General features: G+C 40.7%; 1 protein-coding gene across 1 annotated transcript in view; it reads right to left on the bottom strand.

Moving 5' to 3' along the window:
* The window catches only part of xpo6 (exportin 6), a 62,934-nt gene that overhangs the window by 43,055 nt on the left and 7,358 nt on the right, over positions 1–12,521 (bottom strand). The window contains exons 4-5 of the mRNA XM_021624327.3: positions 10,911–11,108; positions 4,340–4,499 (exon numbers count right to left, since the gene is read on the bottom strand). Coding sequence (XP_021480002.1) covers positions 4,340–4,499; positions 10,911–11,108 — 358 coding nt within the window. The remainder of the gene's footprint in view (positions 1–4,339; positions 4,500–10,910; positions 11,109–12,521) is intronic.

The raw sequence follows: 12,521 nt of genomic DNA, 5'->3' as shown, positions 1-12,521 counted from the left end.
CAATTTATGATCAGTTTTAGTACTGGTTGACGTTGTATATGCCTTTCCACAGACCTTTACATTTTATATTGTGCTGATAACAAATGTCTGGGGTCATTTGTTTGTTTTTGCTGTTCTCCAAATAGCATTAGAGGTTTTTGTTTTATTGTGTAGAAATGCAGTAGATGAGCTTCAACTTCCCCACAACCCACTATGCCATACCATTTAATGTCAACAATCTCCACAAAATACATTTGTGAGAAAAAAATAACACTAATATATCTTGAGTAGATAAATATTCAACTTCCTGGGTCAATGTTAGAATCACCACACCTGGATTGTGCAACATTTGCCCATTATTCTTTTTAAAATTCTTCAAGCTCTGTTAAATTGGTTGTTGATCATTGCTGGACAACAATTTTCAGGTCTTGCCATAGATGTTCAAGCAGATTTAATTCAAAACTGTAACTCGGCCACTCAGGAACTTTCACAGTCTTTTTGGTAAGCAACACCAGTGTAGATTTGGCCTTGTGTTTTAGGTTATTATCCTGATGAAAGGTGAATTCATCTCCCAGTGTCTGGTGGAAAGCAGACAACCAGGTTTTCTACTAAGATTTAGTCTGTGCTTAGCTCCATCCCGTTTCTTTTGTGTTCTGAAAAACTCTGCATAACATGATGCAGCCACCACTATGCATGGAAATTATGTAGTCATACTCTAATGTGTTGTATTAGATTTTCCACAAACATAAAATGTATTCAGGACGAAAAGTAAATGACTTTTCCACATTTTTTGCAGTGTTACTGTTGCGAACAGGATGCATGTTTTGGAATATTTTTATTCTAGACAGGCTTCCTTCTTTCACTCTGTCAATTAGGTTTATTTTGTGAAGTAACTAATGTTGTTGATCCATTCTCAGTTCTCCCATTACAGCCTTTAAACTCTGTTTTAAAGTCACCATTACTCTTATGGTGAAATCCATTAGTGGTTTCCTTCCTCTCCAGCAACTGAGTTATGCATCTTTGTAGTGACTGGTTGTATTTATACACCATCCAAAGTATAATAAATAACTTCACCATGCTCAAAGGGATATTCAATGTCTGCTTTTTTTTTTTTTTACCCATCTACCAATACAGTGCCTTGCGAAAGTATTCGGCCCCCTTGAACTTTGCGACCTTTTGCCATATTTCAGGCTTCAAACATAAAGATATAAAACTGTATTTTTTTGTGAAGAATCAACAAGTGGGACACAATCATGAAGTGGAACGACATTTATTGGATATTTCAAACTTTTTTAACAAATCAAAAACTGAAAAATTGGGCGTGCAAAATTATTCAGCCCCTTTACTTTCAGTGCAGCAAACTCTCTCCAGAAGTTCAGTGAGGATCTCTGAATGATCCAATGTTGACCTAAATGACTAATGATGATAAATACAATCCACCTGTGTGTAATCAAGTCTCCGTATAAATGCACCTGCACTGTGATAGTCTCAGAGGTCCGTTAAAAGCGCAGAGAGCATCATGAAGAACAAGGAACACACCAGGCAGGTGCGATATACTGTTGTGAAGAAGTTTAAAGACGGATTTGGATACAAAAAGATTTCCCAAGCTTTAAACATCCCAAGGAGCACTGTGCAAGCGATACTATTGAAATGGAAGGAGTATCAGACCACTGCAAATCTACCAAGACCTGGCCGTCCCTCTAAACTTTCAGCTCATACAAGGAGAAGACTGATCAGAGATGCAGCCAAGAGGCCCATGATCACTCTGGATGAACTGCAGAGATCTACAGCTGAGGTGGGAGACTCTGTCCATAGGACAACAATCAGTTGTATATTGCACAAATCTGGCCTTTATGGAAGAGTGGCAAGAAGAAAGCCATTTCTTAAAGATATCCATAAAAAGTGTTGTTTAAAGTTTGCCACAAGCCACCTGGGAGACACACCAAACATGTGGAAGAAGGTGCTCTGGTCAGATGAAACCAAAATTGAACTTTTTGGCAACAATGCAAAACGTTATGTTTGGCGTAAAAGCAACACAGCTCATCACCCTGAACACACCATCCCCACTGTCAAACATGGTGGTGGCAGCATCATGGTTTGGGCCTGCTTTTCTTCAGCGGGGACAGGGAAGATGGTTAAAATTGATGGGAAGATGGATGGAGCCAAATACAGGACCATTCTGGAAGAAAACCTGATGGAGTCTGCAAAAGACCTGAGACTGGGACGGAGATTTGTCTTCCAACAAGACAATGATCCAAAACATAAAGCAAAATCTACAATGGAATGGTTCAAAAATAAACATATCCAGGTGTTAGAATGGCCAAGTCAAAGTCCAGACCTGAATCCAATCGAGAATCTGTGGAAAGAACTGAAAACTGCTGTTCACAAATGCTCTCCATCCAACCTCACTGAGCTCGAGCTGTTTTGCAAGGAGGAATGGGAAAAAATGTCAGTCTCTCGATGTGCAAAACTGATAGAGACATACCCCAAGCGACTTACAGCTGTAATCGCAGCAAAAGGTGGCGCTACAAAGTATTAACTTAAGGGGGCTGAATAATTTTGCACGCCCAATTTTTCAGTTTTTGATTTGTTAAAAAAGTTTGAAATATCCAATAAATGTCATTCCACTTCATGATTGTGTCCCACTTGTTGTTGATTCTTCACACAAAAAATACAGTTTTATATCTTTATGTTTGAAGCCTGAAATGTGGCAAAAGGTCGCAAAGTTCAAGGGGGCCGAATACTTTCGCAAGGCACTGTAGGTGCCCTACTTTGCGAGGCATTGGAAAACCTCCCTGGCCTTTGTGGTTGAATCTGTTTAACTTATTATGTGACTTGTTAGAACACAAACGCATATGTGACTTGTTAAATATTTTTACTCCTGAACTTATTTAGGCTTGCCATAATAAAAGGTGTTGAATAATTAGACTGAAGACATTTAAGCTTTTCATTTTTAATGAATGTAAAAAAAAAGAAGAAAAACATAATCCCACTGACATGATCGGGTATTGTGTTTACAAAAAAAAAATCGTAATGGGCTATTGTGCCAGTGACAATTTTTTAAAAAATCTACATTTAATCTATTTTAAATTCAGGCTGTAACAAAATGTGGAAAAGGTAAAGGTATGTGAATAGTTTCTGAAGGCACTGTAACTGGAAGCATGCTATTGATAGAACCAAAGGATTCTGTACTGGCACGCATCACATCAAGCAAGGAGCATTTAAAATGCACTGCACTGTGAAGAAAAAAAAGAAGAAGTTCTAAACGCCATGGGAACTGACTGAGGTGTCAACACTTGTTAATGATAGCCAGCAAGAACTCATCTTCCTCTTGGACAAATGTGTTCAGGCAGCACTAGGGCTGTAGCGGTCACGAAATTTTGACTGCCGGTGATTGTCAAGCAAATAACTGTCGGTCTCATGGTAATTGACCATTAATTAACAATCATTGAGTATCTCATGGCTTCCACAAATAGTCTACAAGCACCTGATGCAGACTTTTGGAACATCAACATTTTAAAAAGTCTAATAAATCCATGTAATATATCCCATACATTCCCAATAAATCCATTATTTATTTTAGACCGGTCAAAAGAAGCATGATATGAAGAAAATGTAATCTTTTTCAGAATAAATTAATAGCATACTCAGTTGTCCTTATGTTAGGTGCTGATGTGGCTATGCCAAATGGCTGTGGGCTACATTTGTTTATTTAGCAGACAACATTTCCTTATAATTCCATGGCATTATGTTAAATTATTTTATAGTATGAAAAATACAACTGAACAAAGCTGAATAAAATATAAATCTTTTCTCCCAACGATTTGAGGGAGTGCCCACATGCGGCTATTCTGTGTAGAGCAGTTAACAAAGAAATAGGTATTCCTATATGCTTAATTTTGAGTTATTAATGTAACTTTAGTTGTACAAATGTTGGGCTATATGTTTAGATTTTTAATACATTGTAAGGCTGCATGACGAGACTTTTTTTTTAAGTCGCTTGAAAGGCACGAGCTCCGCTGTTTTTTGCGCAGGCAATACACACTCCAAAAGTCTCTCATTCACAATTTGACAAGCACTTCATTATTTCATGGCGGGATCCCCTTTGTGGCCATAATGCACCCCCCCAAAAAAATCTATGTGCTGCGCAAGTTTTACAGAGCAAGCCAGACTGCTTTAGCCATGGCACCTCCTACTCAATTTTGGCTGAATAACTTAAGTGCAGCTTAGTTTAATTTCTCAACTTTTGCCATCTAAGCAGTGCCAACGTGCATGAACACTGCGAACCGCTCCGCTTGGGTAACGGGCCAGCGTTTCACCTCCCAACTTCCCAATGTAATGAATGGGCGAAGTTGCTCACCTGTCAGTAATCCCAGCACTGTGGGGACCTGCTCCAGTAACAGTTTGCGCAGTTCGTCTTTCCGTGCCACGCTCAAATCCTCCCGTGGGCACGCCATCTCCTCGGATGTGGTCTTGAGCAAAACTAGTCCCAGAGAGGCCATGGTAGGAGACTGGATCAGCTGCAGTAACACACACACATCAATTTGTGATAACATCACAGCAAAAGTGCATTCTGTAGCCTTTTTATTTGGGCTCCCGAGTGGCACAGCGTCTCAGTGCTAGAGGGGTCACTACAGACCGTGATTTGCTTCCAGGCTGTACCACAATCGTTTGTGATTTGGAGTCCCATAGGCCTGAGCACAATTGGCCCAGCGTCATTAGGGTTTGGCCGGGGTAGGCCGTCATTGTAAATAAGAATATTTAACTAGGCAAGTCAGTTAATAAAAAGGTTAAAAAATTAAAAATAATCCTAAAGTAGTAGAACTACGAATTATACACACGATCACAGCAAAAACAAAACGCGCACACACACACCAACATTATTTGAATCAAACCAATCAGTGCACCTGTCCAGAGACAAGGAATGGGTGGCCTCACTTATGAACAAAAAATATAAGCAACTAAATGTACATTAAATGTACATCAATCTGATTGTGACTGTCACTTGGAAAATCTTAAATTCTTTAAATGGCATACCTCAATACTGTACCTTGTGTATGTTCATTTATTGTTACTGTTAGTATGTCTAAATTGTACTTATGTCAGCATGCATTTGCTAAAACACCCAATAAATATACTTATTGAAAAGCAATATACTATACACAAGTCAGTTTAGACATCTACTTTAGGCATGACAAGTAATTTTTCCAACAATTGTTTACGGACAGATTATTTCACTTATAATTTTCACTGTATCACAATTCCAGTGGGTCAGAAGTTTGCATACACTTAGTTGACTGCGCCTTTAAACAGCTTTAAAAATTCCAGAAAACGATGTCATGGCTTTAGAAGCTCCTGATAGGCTAATTGACATTATTTGAGTCAATAGGAGATGTACCTGTGGATGAATAGATGTTCAGGAGTCTTATGGCTTGTGGGTATAAGCTGTTTAGAAACCTCTTGGAGCTAGACTTGGCGCTCCGGTACCGCTTGCCGAGAGAACAATCTATGACTAGGGTGGCTGGAGTCTGACAATTTGTAGGGCCTTCCTCTGACACCGCCTGGTATAGAGGTCCTGGATGGCAGGAAGCTTGGCCCTGGTGATGTACTGGCCCGTACACACTACCCTCTGTAGTGCCTTGTGGTTGGAGGCTGAGCAGTTGCCTCACCAGGCAGTGATGCAACCAGATGCTCTCGACGGTGCTGCTGTAGAAGTGTTTGAGGATCTGAGGACCCATGACAAATCTTTTCAGTCTCTTGAGGGGAATAGGTTTTGTCGTGCCCTCTTCACAACTTTCTTGGTGTGCTTAGACCATGTCAGTTTGTTGGTGATGTGGACACCAAGGAACTTGAAGCTCTCAACCTGTTCCACTGCAGCTCTATCAATGAGAATGGGTTGTGCTCTGTCCTCTTTTTCCTGTAGTCCACAATCATCTCCTTTGTCTCGATCATGTTGAGTGAGAGGTTGTTGTCCTGGCACCACACGGCCAGGTCTCTGACCTCCCTATAGGCTGTCTCGTTGTTGTCGGTGAACAGGCCTACTTCTGTTGTGTCATCTGCAAACCTAATGATGGTATTGGAGCCGTGCAGTCATGAGTGAACAGGGAGTACAGGAGGGGACTGAGCACGCACCCCTGAGGGACCCCGTGTTGAGAATCCACGTGGCGGATGTGTAGATAACTACCCTTACCACCTGAAGGCAGCCAGGAAGTCCAAGATCCAGTTACAGAGGGAGGTGTTTAGTCCCCAGGTACTTATCTTAGTGATGAGCTTTGAGGGCACTATGGTGTTGAACGCTGAGCTGTAGTCAATGAATAGCATTCTCACAAAGATGTTCCTTTTGTCCAGGTGGGAAAGGGCAGTGTGGAGTGCAATAGAGATTGCATCATCTGTGGATCTGTTAGAGCGGTATGCAAATTGGAGTGGGTCTAGGGTTTCTGGGATAATGGTGTTGATGTGAGCCATGACCAGCCTTTCAAAGCACTTCATGGCTACAGATGTGAGTGCTACGGGTGATGCAGGTTACTTTAGTGTTTTTGGACACAGGGACTATGGTGATCTGCTTAAAACATGTTGGTATTACAGAATCGGACAGGGAGAGATTGAAAATGTCATTGAAGACACTTGCCAATTGGTCAGCGCATGCTCGCAATACACGTCCTGGTAATCAGTCTGGCCCAGCGGCCTTGTGAATGTTGACCTGTTTAAGGTCTTACATTGGCTGTGGAGCGTAACCACAGAGTCTTCCAGAACAGCTAGTGTGCTCATGCATGTTTCAGTGTTATTTGCCTTGAAGCGAGCATAGAAGTAGTTTAGCTTGTTTGGTAGGCTCGTGTCACTGGGCAGCTCTCGGCTGTGCTTCCCTTTGTAGTCTAACGGTTTGCAAGCCCTGCCACATCCGACGAGCGCCGGTGCAGTACAATTCGATTGTAGTCCGGTAATGGCACTTTGCCTGTTTAATGGTTTGCAGGAGGGCATAGCGGGATTTCTTATAAGCTTCCGGGTTAGAGTCCCGCTCCTTGAAAGCGGCAGCTCTAGCATTTAGCTCAGTGCGGATGTTGCCTGTAATTCATGGTTTCTGGTTGGGGTATGTACGTTTGGTCACTGTGGACACGACGTCATCAATGCACTTATTGATATAGCCAATGACTGATGTGGAGTACTCCTCAATGGCATAGGAAGAATCCCGGAACATATTCCAGTCTGCAGAAATACAGAAAATGCTAAAGGGTTCACAAACTTTCTCAGCACTGTACTGCAACTGTACATAGTGTTTGTATAGGACTGGATGATGACATGGGGATGATAACCCGTAATAAAGGCTTCCAATGGCCAATGCAAATGTTTAAGGCCCGGAGCAGTCAAAATTCAGTTTTTCCCTGTGTTTTAGATATTGTACAACAGTTGATGAAACTAACACTGTAAAAGTGTGAAAAATAGAATTATTATTTCCTGACAGTTGCTGGTTGAAAATACAATCTTCACAGGACCTTCTAAATCAGCAGGCTTTGCATGGGTGGAGTGTCGGCTTGCCTGGTGACGTCACCTGAATTAGTTAATAGACCAATAACAAAAAGCGTTCTGAACTAGGGCTGTGGTGGTCATGGAATTCCGTCAGCCGGTGATTGTCAAGCAAATAACTGTTGGTCTCAAGTTAATTGACCGTTCATGAACATTTTGCATCGCCTGGCTTCCACACAGCCTACAAGCCCCCGATGCAGACTTTTGGAACGTCAACATTTTTAAAAGTCTAATAAATCCATGTAATATAGCCAACACTTTCACAATAAATCCATTATTTTAGACAGGTCTAAAGAAGCATGATATTAAGAAAAATGTAGCTTTTAGCTTAAAACATTGCTAAACGATTAGGCTATTTCTTCACATTATAAGAACAGCAATGCACACATGGCAGTAGGCTATAAGCGCAAATGTTCCATTAGCGGGAAAACACCATTATCAAAAGTGACTGCAAATGTGACTATGCATGTAATGCTTTTATTATAAAGGAACATTTTTATAAAAGGTGCATTTTTATGGTGAAACTTATCTTCCCCAAACTTAAAACTCATGCACTGCTTATGTATGTCAGTTAGGCTCTACACAACTTGTAAAGCAGATTCATGTGCTTAATTTGTCCACTTTAGTTGTGATACAAACCTTATCAAAACATATAGGCCTATGGGCTAGGCTAAATGAGGTGTGTGACTATGATTCAAAAAAGCACCAAAAAAAAAAAAACATTGTTTCTTACCTTATACTGGGCATCATTCACAAGTGCTAATATTGTCACCCATTAGACTATTCTTGATTTAATCTGGTCTTTAAATATACAAAATAACATTTGTGAGAATATTTTGGGGATTTAGAATGGACCATTATCATGCACCTGTCTCGAAACAGGGGCAGCAGGGAAAAAATACATGTTGTGTATGCACTTAAATAGCGAATGGAGAACACTTTTCCCGTGGTTCATTTTCATGCCAGGCAGGTGGGCTATACTCCTGTAGTAAAGACAAGCAGAGTGTTTAATATTAGGAAAGTTGATGAATAAATAAATATAGTAGGCCTAGCCTCTATAGAAAGCTGATGGGGTCCTCCTATTTTTAATAGAGGCCATCACTCCATCCCACAATTGCATAGCTTATAGAAATGTTGTGCAACATGAGCTCTCATGAAGTGTTTGATTAGATTTTCAATTGCATTTGCAGTGATTAAATGGACAATAGAGTGCTGAGTATCAGGCAGTTAGCAAGTTTGGTAGGCTGCTAATGACCATCAGCATCAGAGCTTGGAGAAGCCTAATTACCGTGACTAAGTGTTCATGTGGAATTTGACTGCCTTTATAACTTGTGATTGCTGGTGTGGCGGTAATACGGTCACTGCAACAGCCCTATTCTGAACTTCTCTGCCAATAAGAGCTAGTTTTCAGTTTTCCCCTGCTCACTCAGACCACGCCCAGACAGTCCTAGCAAAATTCTTGCTTGAGAAATTGATTTATTTTTAGACCATTTTATTCAAAAACTATTGCAATAAGGTAATTAATTGTTTACCAGAAATTAATTTTTAGCCTGTCAAGCAAATGAATGAAATCGTGGATTGCAGCCAAGTGCTCTCCATGCACAATTTGCAGATGCTAAAACAGTTGAGAGATGTCAAATTCTTATTTATAATGACGGTCTACCAAAAGGCAAAGCACACATCACGACGAGACAACACTACATAAAGAGAGACCTAAAGACAACAACACAGCATGGTAGCAACACATGGCAGCAGACCAACATGGAAGCAGTACAAAACAAGGTACAAACATTGTTGGGTACAGACAGCAGCACAAAGGACAAGAAGGTAGATCACAATACATCACGTTGAGATAAAACTGTCCAGTGTAAGTGTTTGTTGCAGCTCGTTCCAGTCGCTAGCTGCAGCGAAATAAGTGAAAACTATAGACATCCAGAAAGCCAGTTAGTTGATTATTGACAAGTTATTCAACACTTTTGATAAACAGAGCAAAATAGAAATAGGCCTATAACAGTTAGGATCAGCTTGATCTCCCCCTTTAAATAAAGGATGAACCGTGGCTGCCTTCCAAGCAATGGGAACCCCAGAATTGAGCGGCAGGTTAAAAAAGGTCAGGGATAGGCTTGGCGATGATCAAGGCAGCAAACTTAAAGGGACTAAACCATCTGACCCAGATGTTTTATTTGGGTCAAGTTTAAGGAACTCCTTTAGCACCTCAGATTCAGTGACCGCCTGCAAGGAGAAACTTTGTAGCGGGGGAAAAAGAGGGAGGAGCATCGGGGCTTGTCGCATTAGAAGGGGTGGGAGATGAGGAAATGTTGGACAGGCAAGGAGGCATGGCTGAGTCAAATAGGAATCCTGACTTAATGAAGTGATGATTAAAGAGCTCAGCCATGTGCTTCTTGTCAGTAACAACCACATCATCAACGTTAAGGGACATGGGCAGCTGTGAGGAGGAGGGTTTATTCTCCAGGTCTTTAACCGTTTTCCAGAACTTCTTGGGGTTAGACCCACAGAAAGAGAACCGCTCCTTAAAGTAACTAACTTTGGCCTTCCGGATAGCCTGAGTGCACTTATTTCTCATTTACCTGAACAAGAGCCAGTCAGCCTGAGTATACGTGTTGATATGCAACATTCTGATGAAGGCCATTGACAGCCTAAACATCGTGATTTTAATATTTAGATAAATAAAGTATGAAGTTGTTAATTGTGACCAAGAGTTCCCCCTATTCCAGTGGTCACAATTACATTCAGCCATTGGGGCGTTTCTTTCCTTGAGCGGATGGTCGGAACATAAAACATTTGTACACTGCAAATTGACCGCATGAGGCCCAAACGGATACACAGAGTACAAAACTTTAAGAACACCTGCTCTTTCCTTGACATAGACTGACCAGGTGAATCCAGGTGAAAGCTATGATCCCTTATTGATGTCACTTGTTAAATCTACTTCAAATCAGTGTAGGTGAAGGGGAGGAGACAGGTTGACAGGTTGTGTGCCATTCAGAGGGTGAATGGTCAAGACAAAGGTTAAGTGCCTTTAAACAGGGTATGGTAGTAGGTAGGTGCAAGGCGCACCAGTTTGTGTGAAGAACTGCGATGCTGCTGGGTTTTTCACACTCAACAGTTTATCAAGAATAGTCCACCACCCAAAGAACATCCAGCCAACTTGTGGAAAGCATTGGAGTCAACATGAGCCAGCATCCCAATGTAACGCTTGACACCTTGTAGAGTGCATCCCCTGAAATTGAGGCGGTTTGTGAAAGGAGGGGGGGTTTGCAGCTCAATATTAGGGAGTTGTTCTTAATGTTTATCCACTCAACTATGAATGTATTTTTTGGCTCAGAAAACCTGTGGGGCCGCCTATTCCTTCCTGATATGCAACAACTTGAGTTAGGTTTAGGGCTCACCTGAAGGGTGTTGGTGAAGAAATCATGGTAGAACATGGGCCAGTCCTGGCGACCAATATCCACTATGACTTTACAGAGTTTGTTGCGTATGAAGAAGGGCAGAGCTTTGTGCTGGGCCAGCAACAGCTTGGGCAGGCAGCTACGGATCTCCATTTTGTCCTGCGAGGCTACTCCCAGCCACATCTTATTGACCAGGTTCTGAAAAGGCAACAATGGGTAGATTTTCAGGTGTTATGACAACCACTTTGCATAACTTTATTTGAACTAGCCAAACACTTATAACTTATAACCATAATTAGGCCTATAATGTGATAGCTGAGACTCAAAGTGTAGGGTGTCTTCTCTTGCCATTGCATATTAATTCCAGTCATCAGCAACACACCACTAGGTTGGGTACATGTCTAATATCAATGTGTTAACAATAACCAGGGTTATAAAATGACTATGGGATGAGGGAAATTCTCATTTTAACAGATAATTTTAAAACTTTTTGGAAAAGGTGTACATTGTGAGAAGCCTGGGGTGGGGTTAGCCATTAATTACTGTTCTGCATCGTAACACGATCATAAAATCCTAAAATGTTGCAACATTATGATCTGTCCAACATGTTTTCTGACAGTTTTTACATGTGCCATGGAAGTACTCTTGACATTATTATGCAGCCGTTATAAATCAGAATACCGCAATATGTCACAATGCATGAATATATGCACTTATTGCATTATAATAATACATTTCATTTTAAGTGCTTTTCAAGACACCCAAAGTCACATACACAAGAAATTATATTGTCATAATATATATTTGGCAAGTTATGACACATGCTATGACGCTTAATAACACTTATGAACCGTTATAGAGGACAGCTTATATCTTTGGGCTTTTAGTGACGTTCATAATTATAAATCACAGTGAGAGAAAAAATATTAAAGGGATACTTTTGGATTTTGGCAATGAGGCCCTTTATCTACTTCCCCAGAGTCAGCATTGGCTCATGAAACTACATCTAACTTTCTTTAAAAAAAAATGGTATCAATGAGTTCATCAGACTCTGGGGAAGTAGATAAAGGGCCTCATGGCCAAAATCCAAAAGTATCCCTTTAATAATATACTGTAGGCTACAGAAACAATTGCAAAGGCCTACATAACCTTACATTGCAGACACTCTCTCCTAGAACCCAAAGAGGTACCCATAACACAGTTTCAGAAAACACTGAACAGGTCATAATAATGTTAAGAGAAAATCCTGTGTTATGGCATGTTTAATATCGACGGCGGCACACTTTCGAAAATCATGAACAAAAGCAACAGCTTTTTATCAAGATATATTGCCACAGGCCCCAGGGCTGACCACAAGATGCAGACTCATCCTAATCCCCAAAAGAGTTCTTCATTAAAAAGCTATCACCAAAGTTCATGAAGCATTAGTGATGGAAATTGTCTTCAAATTGTCTTCAATTTTTGTTTCATCTAATAAGAAAATGATCCGGCAGTCTGTTTCTCGAGCCTAGACCCTATAATATTATTATTTTTTTTAAATATACCATTTTTACAAGAGGTGTGAATGTTTGAATGTTAAAACTAAATTGGGATCCTTAACATTAACAACAT

The sequence above is a fragment of the Oncorhynchus mykiss genome, chromosome 12, assembly GCF_057628025.1.
Source record: "Oncorhynchus mykiss isolate SJ-2025 chromosome 12, ASM5762802v1, whole genome shotgun sequence".
Taxonomy (NCBI): Eukaryota; Metazoa; Chordata; class Actinopteri; order Salmoniformes; family Salmonidae; genus Oncorhynchus; species Oncorhynchus mykiss.
This window is presented reverse-complemented; position numbering and strand designations above follow the sequence as displayed.